Here is a 13,029-nt window from a genome sequence, read left to right on the forward strand (position 1 = left end):
ATGCTGCCATGTGTATGTGTGTGTGTGTGCAGATGTAAAGAGTGCAAATATGCCTCGGTCTATATCCGTGTGAGCTTGCTGCCTGTGTCCGCGTGCTCGTGAAGTCTAGTGGTTCTTTAATGAAGCATGAAATATTGTGCCTTTCTGCAACACGCCTTTCCTTCTGTGCCAGTTACTGACAAACACAGCGAGGCCAGGATTTCTTATGCAGAAAATAGCCAGCTAACTTTTTTTTTTTCTGGGTTTAAAGTGTCCTCAGGCATTCTCACATCTTGCTGTGTTGCATCACAGAATATTTAGATAATGCTTGCTTGTTTGTTTGAATCAGCTTCCACACTCGAACATAAGGGATTTATGGACCCGAGTAACATAATCTGAGCATATGGTTATCACTCAGAGAGAGAGGGAGAGCAGATTAGATGGCATATTTCATAAGACCATGACGGATGAGTGTGGAAGGTGACATTTTAAGCTAAGTGTGCACAAACTCCAAAAACGCTTTGCTCAGAGAGGGTATGTGAGCACCTACATGCGGGTTTTCAATCACTGCTGTGTGTCTGTGTGTATGTGAGTGAATGACGATGTCTGTGAATGTCTTTAAATTTAACTGGTAATCTCTACTATTTAACGAGTCCATTACAGGCTTAGACTTCATCCTATCTGATGTCACCCCTCATTAATTCAGTCTAAGTCATTAGCCTGCCTCGTTAAATAATTACCTACTGAGCAAAAAGACACAGAACTTGATTAGCATCCCATTGAGAATTTAAAAGTTGTTATTTTAGCTGCAGTTAAGTAACGGGAAAGTGCCACCGAAGCCAGGGCTAAAGAGCAAGCAATTTCCAGACTTAACCTCAGAATGTTTTGAAAAATGTGTACTACCAGTCTGAGTAATGGTAACTTTTGGCATTAAATGGTAATATTTCATATTTTCTCCTTTCCTGGGGCATAATAAACAACATTTGGCTTGTTCTTATTCATTTTGAGGGGAAACATGGAGAAGGGTGGCAGTGTTGTGTCATAAGCCCTCTTTCAGGGAGAGAAATTAAAAAACAAATTAAAATATTTATTAGAGTGCTGCTGGGTTGGCATCGTTGGCAGCACAGAAAGGCACAAGGATGTTTTGGAAACAAATGACAACAAAAATAAGTAAATGAAGAAACTGAAAAAAAGAGTTTAACTTAATTAAAGACATATGTCTTTGAATGAAGATGTATCAGGGAAGTCAGATATGAAACATTCACAGAAAACCTTGGCTAACTCACAGAGGTGGTGTCATGTAAGAACATTTTAGAATATTCAGGACTAGTGACAGACAGGAAAGTATATATATATATTATCAACCTGTATTCACTTTGTTCAAAAACGACACTACCAACAGGAGAATGTTTCACAGTAACTACTGCTGGCATGGTAATGCAAAAAGTACACAAAGTACCAAAGTATATAGAATCCCAGTTAAAACATCCTTAAGGGCACAATGGCAAACAACACATTCATATTTTTTTGAGAAGTAGCATCCACACATAAGTAGAGAAAAGTTCACTAACAAGCTTCCCGGTATCTGCAGAAACTGCTTGGCAGTTATTAAAGCATGGCAGAAGTTGACCTTGTTTTTTCACCAATTACACTGTTTAGAAGATACGAGACAGGTTATACATTTTTCAATTCACAATGTGTTTTCTTTCCAGGGCACAACAGGGTACCTCAGGAAATTAGTTGAGAGCCAGTGAGCACATCACACGTTAGTCACTCTCCACAGTCTTAGTTGTTTGAAGATTCATGTAACATGTACGAGAAATATGCGTACATGAATGGATCTCGGACAGATGGCTCTCTAATGTTGCTCAAGGAACAAATGACCACTGAGTGACTTTGTCTCAACAGCTGGTGTGTGGCAGCTCTGCACAAGAATCTGACCGTGTGCGTGTGTGCGTGTGCATGTGCGTGTGTGTGTGTGTGTGTGTGTGAGAGAGAGGGGGGGTAGGGTGTAAAGGCAGCAGAGGGTCACCACCAGATGGAGCACACATGCATACAAACCAATAAATATCAATGAAATAAATATGGAAACAAAGTCATTCGTAACCACACACTCTTTATCCTTGATTCATCTAATCAGTCATTCTACTGCTCTCCCACAACTGTGGGTGTCTGAATGGAAACAAAATGAAAGTGAGAATGAAGAGCACACACACACACACACACACACAAACACAAACAGCGTGTGGAGCATGGAGGCAGCAGGTTTTCTCTGACTTGGCCATAAACCAACAACCTGCAGGGAGGTAAACAGCCCCTGAATGGAGGATATGGAAACCCCTTCACAGGAGACCTTGTGTCTGGCCTGATAACACTGTGTGTGTGTCTGTGTGTGTGTGTGTGTGTGTGTGTGTGTGTGTGTGTGTGTGTGTGTGTGTGCATGCGTGCATGTGTGCGAGTGTGTGAAAAAGGAGGGGCCTTTAATGTCCGCCAGCCGAATAGACAACATATGGGTCCATCAGCATCATTAGCTGCTTGGCCCACACTTAATATATGCATACATGAGCTCACAAACATACATGAAAATACACACATGCACGCATTCACACACTGTCACAAAGCCCGTAATCGAAACACCTGATGCCCTGACACCAGTTCATTCCCATTATCATACGCAGCTCCCTCATGCCAGCTGTGATTCCTGAAACTGTTTCAGTTTAATGCCTTTGCTTTCCAATAGGCATAAAAGTGTGTGCGTATATACACACACACACACACACACACACACACACACACACACAAACACTTACACATGTATATATACACAACCATATACAAGCTCATATACAATCCAGGTACATAAACCCTCAAACACACAGAAATAAACATAGATACACCAGTGTACACAAAGGCATGTGGACACTCTCATGCATTACACAGACACACAAACACACACAGCAGAGGGGATAATGAGAGAGGTGAGAGGTCTGAAATTGAGCCGAGGTACACTGGGACCTGAACATTGTGGCCTTGTGTCACTTTAACCCCCCAGAACAGACAGCGAGATAGAAAACAACCCTGGAGAGCAGCAGAAACACCTTCATTACTCTCTGTGTCTCAGCTCCCATCTTTGAGATCCTGTTAGTCTCTCCTTCTTATTGTTCACCACTTCTACATTCTCTTCGTTCTAATCTTTCCAGCTTGTAGCCTTGTTGTCCTCTACTCTCGCCTCCTCATTCTCTTTACCAGCTTTTACAATTTGATCTGTAGCTTCACAGTGTGGAGTGGTGCACTGACAGCATCATTTGTCTTCCCCCTGCGTCTTCAGAGGTGCAAACACACACTAAAGTCCTAACCACCTTAGTAAGTTACGAAATAATAAACTTGACATTGAAGTCAAAAGTCTATAAATGTCACTGGCATATACTTATAACTTAGTCTTAAGAGTTTAAGGCAATGCATCTTGCTTTGGGGATAAACAAACAACTAGAAAGAAACATCACAAATGCTCAGATTCTCATAGTAAACAAATCTTTGCAAAATCTAGGCTGAATTTAGTGTGCACCGTGCAGTCTTCTCATGCGTGACATTTAACAAATAACTTTTGATTCATCCATTCCCCCAAATCACAAAAAGATATATTTTTTTAGTGTACCCCTACTGGTATCTAGCCATGCAGATGGTGAGATTATATTTCAAGAGTTTTGAGATATCTTAGACCCCTCACTGAAGTGGAGGCAAATTTAGTTTGACATGCAAAGAATTGAAAAATGACATTTGAAAAACTCAAAAAGCTCAAAAGCAAGCTCTTTTCAGTCTGCATCAATAGATAGCAACTTAGATGGGGAAAATGTGTTTTCTTGTGATTTGGGTGAACTAGCCCTTTAGATTCATCTCCTCTTTTCCTGTCATGATTAACACTCAGCCATTGCAAAACTTGTATTGCTCACAGCTTAGACATGCATGATATGTAATTAAGAACATTTTCAGCTTATTTTGCATTAAATCGCAAAAACATCAAAACAAAATTCAATGAATGTGTTTGTTTACAAATCGTAGCTTAAATATACCAAACTGATTATCTCTGATGCACAAGCTCCTCCAACTGGAAACAAGAATAAATTAATAGATAATATACAGCAGAATAACTTAATAATTTGTATCCTTGGAAGTACTGAGTTATATATACACCCATAATTTTTCCTACACATTTAATAATGGTTGTCTCTTTTGTTTTTATATATATATATCAGTGGCAATAACCTATTCCAGCATCCTCAATCCAAAGTGGGAACCTTCAGGTCTGAAAAATTAAGCCGATGTGGAAGTGCCAAGATCTGCAGTTTGTCTAATGGCCACTTGAGACTGGCCCCAAAAGCAAGTCAGTCCCTGTACCTCCATGTTAAATATCCAAATTTATAGCAGAATTGTTTACAGCCTGGTACAAAAAAAAATATTTTGGTCCCTATAGCTAATTTCCCCACTCATCAAAGCTGTACAGGGGAAGACTTTTTATTTAAGTCACCTTTTAAAATTTTGTCAAGGACTAAAGATATGCATACTTAAAGGCGTGGCTGCTTCGACATAGAAGTGGGTGCCATCCATTAAAAAGTCACTACCATGGAAAAAATGTTGGTTTCTGTGTGTCAACGGTTTTCAGTTAATCAAACGTTTTGGTCGCATAACCACAGCTGTAAATGCACCATGCAAACTAAGCTATCAGCTAGTCTACCCTATTGCCCAAAGCACTTCAGGCTTCGAAAAATCAAGATGTTGATGGCCAAATAGCAAAGCTGAAAGCTTCAACACAGCAGTCCGCAAACCAATGGCCAATGTCACGGTGGCCAAGTCAATTTATTTATACAGTCTATGCTCAATCCCCAAAGTGTTGTCATCCCTATCCACACACAAGTGGACAAAATGTTTGTTACAGTTAACAATGTAATACAACCCAAATGCAAATGTAATGATGCAAAACACCAAAGTCTGATTCAGAGCAAAAGAAAAAGAACTAAAAATTGCTTTCCCCAATTAAATCTTTACTGCAAATGAAATCTATTAGTGGACTGAATTAGATTTGTACAGGTGTCTGTGATACTGAATTACAGTATAATAATCATTTTGTCTTGTACCACAGGCCCCCATGGCAATTCCTGTGTTGTTCCATTAGAGTGCTGACAACAAGAGCGCGGGAGATTTATTTAAAAAGAGAAGAGATATCAAAGTGGTGTACTTCACAATACTGTAGGTCCTCTGGGATTAAGTACAACAGCAGTGCAGCAAATATGTAGAAACCTACAAGAGCTATGGTGCTTTATGTTAAATACATTTTACGGTTCAAATAAATAACAACTGATACAGTTTAAAAAAAGAAATGCCAGTGTTGAATCAGCATTTCCAAATGACTGGTAGGATATGTACATTTGACCTGTCATTAGCACAGATGTCGGACTGAAAGGCATTCATAACAAAAGGCATGCAAATATCCATAATTACACATTTTGGACATATCGGAAGACCACAGTTGCGCAAGTTGGTATTCATATTTAATGGGATCACAAACGGAACAATTACCGAGGCAAGCCGAGCCTTTGATTTGGTATGTTGACTGCATACACACAATGTAGCACCTTACACACAAAATTATGTGAATACATACAAAAACCGGTTTGTAACATCTTCAGAATGGCTTTGAAATGCTTTTGAGAGACATTCAATAGCTGGAGATAAGCATTCCAAACAGCTTGAGAGAAGCTCTGCAAAGCAGAGTGGGGTGAGGTTTAATCCTGAGGCTGCTGGTGGTTGATTGAGTGCACAGCTCAAAGAGAGACAGCCAAGTGGACATGGAGGTTTTTTTTTTCTAAACCGTTTCAGCCCTCTGTGGAGTTGGTGTGAAACTGTGTGTACACACAGACAAACAAATGTTGTTGTATGGGATCAAGGACCAGAGCTCCTTTTCAAGTGAAATGCACACAGGCCGAATTAAAAATCAGAGCCGCGGTCGTGTGTCTGTGCAGAGAATTTTTGTATGTATAAAGTTTGAATTTTCCATCATCAAGTCATAAGATCAAACGTATGTCAACTACTCCTTATTCTGTGATAACTTTGTGGAAAACGACCAAAGTGTTGTTTGTCCTATCAAGGAGCTAATGTGGCTAAAAGAACTTAAAAAAGGTATCTAACAATGGTTACAATTACAAGCAAAAAATGCTCTGTTTTGCGCCCTTATTCCAAAAAGACAATATTACTCCTAAACTATTTAAATGACTATCACACTAATACTCCTGTTTGCATGCAGCTGTGCATACTCTAAATCAACCCTGACAAGTTGTTCATTGCATCAAAATATGAAAGAAAAGAATGCCATTTTGCTTCTACATATCAAAATTATTTTTTTTTCTACCAGTAGCAAACACAGCCTCACTCTTTCATTCCTTCAACCACCTTTTTGAAAAGGTCTTTGTTGCATCAATTGCACATATCTGAAAACTTGTCATATCTGAGTCTGTCATATTGTTTAAAAGTAGGCGTGTTTCACCATCCTGACAGAAATTTGGGTTTTTTTGCACAACGTGCAGAACCAACAATAAACAGGTAGGAGGTCATATTTTACAAACTGTGGTAAAAATCAGTTGAACTGCATATCCTGAATCCAATGTTTACATCTAAAGAAAAGAGGCCAAATTTGGAAAACCAAATTAGACCAGTATCAAATTTAAATTATGTTATATTCAGAATGATAGTCTGCATGTAAACATAATCAATCTTGCATAGGCTGAAGGCATTTTCATACAGTCAAATACTCATGGGAATTGTTCTGTGGCTCTAATAGATAAATGTTTTCTTAAAGATCGTTCGACTAATATTAACCAAGATGAGTTTAAAGACACTCTGGACTTCTGAAATTTGAGTTATGTGTGCTATTAAAACTTCTGTTGTATTAAAACTGTTGTGAGCAGCAGTGCTAACTGAAGCAAAAATTAAAAAATAAATCAAATGCAATTGGTAAAACCAGACAGTTGTATGTACACTGTTATACTTTCCCGTCTGATAAATTCAACTGAATCGCGTAAAAGTTGATCATTGATGCCTGAACTTCTCTGAATTCTGTCAAGTCAAACAGACAGCAATCTACAGAGCTGCAAGTTGTCCTTCATTATTTCAAACTTTAAACACTTCTTCAGCACTAAGCACCAGAAAGAAAGTCTTGACACACAAAGGACTCATACAATTGGAGGAGCTGTTGCTATGGTTACTAGCACAAGTTAGCCAGTGAGAGAGTGAATGAGTGAGAGGGAGAAAGAGGGCAACTGTGCACAGTGTATATTTATAGTATTTTGAATATATGCATCTATAATCACACAGCAATAAAGATTCAAAACAGACAACAATCACTGTCGAATACAATAGAGTGTCTCATTATGGTAAATCTTGCTAGGTATTATTCGTATTATGAATCATGCTTTTGCTCATGTCAGCACAAACACAAACACACACGCACACGCACACACACACACACACACACACACACACACACACAGAGAGAGCTCAAATACTCTATGGAACTTAATGAAACCATGGTGAGTCCTGAATAAAGTACTGCTACTGTATGTCTACAGGAAATCAATAATGTAACAAACTGATCTATATACTGCACATCTGAGGGATAACAAAGAAAGTGGAAACACACAGAGTGTATGTTTATGGCACGTTGTTGAATTCATATAAATAAAAGTCGGATTAGTGAAGAGAGAGAAAGTAAGAAAAAGTGCATATTTTTTGTCAGGATGGTCCATAGTAGGATGTGTGTTTTTGAGTTTATTTGTGCGTGCTGCTTTTACCTGAGGCAGCCTGTAGCATTGCGCAGCACCTGCGAGGTATGAAGATGGAGCTTGCGGTCGTCATGGTGATTGGGGGAGGAGTCCCAGTTCGAGTGGGGTATGATGACGCTATTGGTCAATACGGCCAGGGCGTCCTGGATGATTGGCATCTTCAGAGCATCACACGACGACAGGTTCCATAGCACGCCTGCACATACACACAAGCAGAGGAAAAAATACGTCAAGGAAGTTTATTTTGCAACATTTGTATGAGAATTAAAAAGTGTGATCTAGAGAAAAACAAAGTAATCAATGGCAAATTGAACTGCATGTGTCTGCTAATTGCAATAATAAAAAAATATTCAATTATAGAAATGTAATCAAGACTGTTGATTTTCCATTTGCAGACAGAGGAAAACAAACTGTCCAAATAGTGCTGGTGGTGTGAAAAACAGGCTTAGTTTGTTTTGGCAGCATAACTACTAAGCATGAAAAACTCATAACAAGACTAAAAGAAAACATAAACAAACAAACAAACAAACATATAGTAAACTAACATTATCCATTCAGATTTTTTGCTGTGTAACACCTACAACATCCTAGCTGCAACGCTCATGATGTAGGAAAGTTAGAATGCAGCATTTTAGGACTATATGAAAGAATGTGTTCTCTAATTAAAGTGGAAACAGAACTTCCAACACTGCTCCTGCATTTCCATTTCTGGGGATAGTGACTACTAAGAACTTAGAGTGATACTCTTTGGTAAATGGGGATAGCTACAGATAGCTACAGAGGAAAACAAAAGCACTATCCTCCCGTAAACTAAGCCTTTAAATTTCCTGTGAGATTGCACCCAGTGACAGAAAGAATTGCAAGGTGGAGGTGAGGCTTATGTAAGGGATAATGCCCGATAAGGTGTCCGTTATCAGGTTTTAACGGCCTTTGCGGAAACAAGCATGATAGTTAAAACCTAATAAATGAAACCTTGAAGGGCATTATTCCACTTATACCATGTGCACTTTTCAAAGAAAAACAAAACAAAAATATTAATTTATATTTCCATGCATTTTTAAAATCACAATCAGAAGGTTTTCATGAGCCACAACTCACTTTCCCTGCGAACACCTGAGGGTTTTGCTAATACCTGAAACAATCATCACAGCATCATAGGGATGGTGGTTCCCAACTGGTGGGTGGTGGTCCAAAAGTGGGTCATGGATCCATTCTCAATGGACCACAAGTGACTTGTGAATATGTCAACTTTATAAAGAAAAACAAAAAAAAAACACTATAGTATATTTTTAGGTTGAGTGAAATTCCAGCACACAGCTTTTATTCTGAAGTGCTGTTTCTGTTTACTCTTGATTGCATGAAAATGTGGTCATTCATAATGTGTGGACCTTGAACTACTGACTCTAATGGCTAATGGCTGGAGCAGTTGGGAAGTACTAAAAACCTTATTAACTATTCTAGTAAATAGGACAAACCTTAGATATGACTTAGCAATGGGAGATATTTCTAATCCGCTCCACTTATAGAACTTTAGGCCCTGCTTTAAGCCAGAAAACTAACATTATCCCGAGATTCAAAGTCAATATCATTGCACACACTTGACAAACATTAAATATAATTTCAAAGTATGTTTAACATCAAGACTATCTAGCTATTCAGCCATTTCATTGTCCCCAAATTGACATCAAGATTTTCACAAATAAACCACGTCACTATGTAACGTTACTGTCGGCTCCAGCCTGAAGTAGTGACTTAAAGACCCAATTGGACGAATAATTGCTTCCTGCAGTGAAGTTCCTTCAGTGTGTGTTACAGTCGCCATACTGTGGTGTTTGAAGCTACAACATGGTGCAATCATCATTAACTACAAAATGATAAAATTAAAGCAAAAAAACTTGCCTACGTCCATTATCAGATCAAACATTTAGCTGAGGAAACATACAAATTAAATGTCTCCTTTTACAGTGCGATTCATGGCTTTCTTACAGTCTTTCTTTGCTCCTGTCAGACCTGTGCTCTCAGAGCACAGCTTAGTGAGGGCAGCACTCTTTTTATTCCCCTTGTCAACTTCCTACATGTCATTCATGAGCACATATTTTCTGAAATTTTAAAGCAAATGGTTCCATTAGTGATGAAACAGGAAATACAATAGGCTGTATTTTGTGAGGTCAGTGCGGTTTAAGTCTGTCCTTCTGATTTTTGGTTTAGGAAATCAAAACACTACTGGTCTCAGCCAGACCTTTCTGCCACACGTGAACAGCACAAATGAAGTGTGGAGGTTTTTCAAGACTGGCAATGCAGGACAAAAATCAGTCCTCATTTTAATTATTTTCAAGAATGCCACCCACTCTTTTATACTGGAATCCAATTCAACAATCTACCTGATACTTGTGATATGTGAGGAAATTAATTAGTTTGTTGGTCTAGGCGGAAAGCCAACCGTCTAACCGGTGTATCATTTATCACACACTGTGTAGTGGCGAACAAACGTGCACACATACATACTCAAATAGGACGTTGAGCATATGCAGAGATGTGCAGTCCACGATACACATCTACGAGTTGGCAGAAAAAAGTTACAAGTTTATATGTACACAGGGATAGTTTCCCTCACCTGCAAGGACAAACATACTGTTCACACACAGAGTCTCATGCATGCCACTGTAACACTTAATCACATACGGTATGGGTGGGTACACACACACACACACAAACACACACACACACACACACACATTTTCCTTCTTCTTGTCAGATGGAATACCAGATGCCTCTTCGCAGACGGGTGACAGCACTAGCCTTGTTGGTCAGCTGTGACACGCTCATGCACATGCTGATCACACACACACACACACACACACACACACACACACACACGCTTCATCAGCATCCCTGCATTCTACATATGTTAATTAGTCCCTGCTGCTTCCACTGGTCATCCCTACCGAGTGAGCCAGAGATACAAACACAGATATGGTAACAAACAATAAGATGAAAATGTTTGAAACAGAGAGTGTCAGAGATGAAAGACAGATATAGAAAACTCATGAGGGGGGCGGGCTAGAGGAGCTGAGTGATGGTTTAGGGAGACAGTAGCAGATTGAGACAACGGTGATGACGTGCAACACATTCTTTTTAATATGACAAACTATAAAAAGCTGCAGTGTTAAAGGTCACCATCTCTCACATATTTGGTGTCGGGCTCCAGATGTCGCAGGTCTCAGTTGACAGATGTCATTCATTTGCACAGTTACCACACAAATAGAATACGGTCACAACTCCAGACACTATGTGCTCTGACGTATGCAATGGACCGTGCTCACAGAGGCTGTCAGCCAGCTGAAAGATGTCCTGTTCATTTCACAATACAATGTGCACAATTTAATTTGTGATGTTAGATGTGAACGTAAATGAAACATAAGGGCAGTATGGAAGTGCAGAGGAGTGATTATAAGCCCATTTTACACTGTCTGTTTAAAGTGGGAATATCATGCCTTTATGCCTTGCTGCTCTTTATAAATGGTACAATAGTGGAACAGGACAAGGGTGTCTCCCCTTTTAACTGACAGCTGAGGGACGGATAGGTACAATGGTATGATGACATGTTATGTGTGTGACCCACCAGTGGGAGATTTAAAAAGCAGCTAGCAGCAGCTAGCTGCAGTTAGAAGCGAAGAACAGCAGCCAAAAATACACAAAATTGGGGACACAATGAGATTGGGAAGCTCCTTACTCTCTGAGCAGAGGGAAAGATCAGCTGCCATATAACAGGATGGTAAGTGATTATTGCTATGTTAAAAAGTGAAAAGCAGAATACTGGTATATGTCACACTAGTGACGTGTTACATGTCATCCTTCCCCTCTTTTGCTTCCGCAATGCCAGCATGTTGTCTAAAATCATACACAGGAGCAGCATTATGGTGCCAATTTTTGATTTTGCATGAAGAAGGGACTTTGTGGTGGCATGGCATCTGCGTGAAAAACGACAATAGATACTGTCATCTAAAATGACAGCCATACTGATGTTGAGCAAAAAGATCCAGGGAAGCTGTTCTTTAGGTAGACCTGACCTCTGATCTTCCTGGGTAAAGGGGCAAACAAAAGGAGAGTTTTAGAGACATCCAAAAAAAAAAAAAATTTACCAAACCTGCGTCAGCTATATAGGAGAACTAAAGTAAAATATTTTCCACAAATAAGATGGAGAAATTCACCAGGCCAAGTTGTGTCACCAATAACGGATATGAATTACGCCTCACTTCACTGAAACTATGCACACAAACTGCCATGGAGACACTGGTTGCTGACTAGCAGCCAGCTTTACGTCGCCAACAGCAACGCCAGTCTTGATGCCTTGGAGTATACTGCACTAGTGTCAGTCATAATGACAATCTGTAAGCGACAGACAAAGGGATGGGAGGAAAATCGAGCCAAGAAAAAGACAGGGGAGGAGAAAACAATGAGAAAGAGGGAATTTTACAGGGGGAGGAACAAAAAGATTACAAAAAAAGATGTGTAATGACAGTCATTGACAGACTAAAGAACAAAACAATAAACAGAAAGGTTAATTGCTAATTGCTGTTGTAAAATGTATAAATATCCAAGAAACCTCCACTTTTTAGGTCAGTCTTACTGTGTGTAGATGCTAAACAAGCAGCAACATTAAACTGCAAAACAGTGAAAGAGGAATCCAAAGGGAGAGAAAATTATTGGGAGTCAAAGAGGGAGAGAGAGAGCTCTATAAATGTAGGGGAAAGAAACAAGTCTAACTAAAACTCCACAAGACAAAGAGATGAAATGTGAGAGTGGGAAGAGCTGAAAAGAAGGCGTGAAAGAGGGTGACAGTTTGTATAAGAGAGAAAACGTGAGAGGACAAGAAGAGGAGGGTGATAATAAGGCGATGACCTTGTATGCTGTTTGGCAGCAATCAAGTGCTCACACTCAGGCTGTGTGTGTGTTTGTGTGTGTGTGTTGGGGGGAGTGCGGTAACATTTGCCTTCACTTTCACTAATCAGCCTCTTGTTTCACATCTTGAGTCTCTCTCTCAATCTCTCTCCTCTCATGGGCTCTTTTCAAACCAAGGTAAAAGCACAAACATCCACAAACACACACATACACACACACACACACACACACACAGGGCGACACACACAAATTGGGCAAAACACTCTACTTATAAACCTCAGCGCTTTCAAACATCTCTTTCTATCTTTCTCTGTTT

The 13,029-nt window shown here is 39.5% G+C and overlaps 1 protein-coding gene across 1 annotated transcript in view; it reads right to left on the minus strand.

Annotated features, from left to right (window-relative positions):
- Positions 1–13,029, minus strand: part of ctnnd2a (catenin (cadherin-associated protein), delta 2a) — a 302,877-nt gene that overhangs the window by 59,933 nt on the left and 229,915 nt on the right. Inside the window, 1 exon segment of the mRNA XM_042510566.1 lies at positions 7,821–8,007. Within this exon segment, the coding sequence (XP_042366500.1) occupies positions 7,821–8,007 (187 nt within the window).

Source organism: Plectropomus leopardus, chromosome 21 (assembly GCF_008729295.1).
Source record: "Plectropomus leopardus isolate mb chromosome 21, YSFRI_Pleo_2.0, whole genome shotgun sequence".
Lineage (NCBI taxonomy): Eukaryota > Metazoa > Chordata > Actinopteri > Perciformes > Serranidae > Plectropomus > Plectropomus leopardus.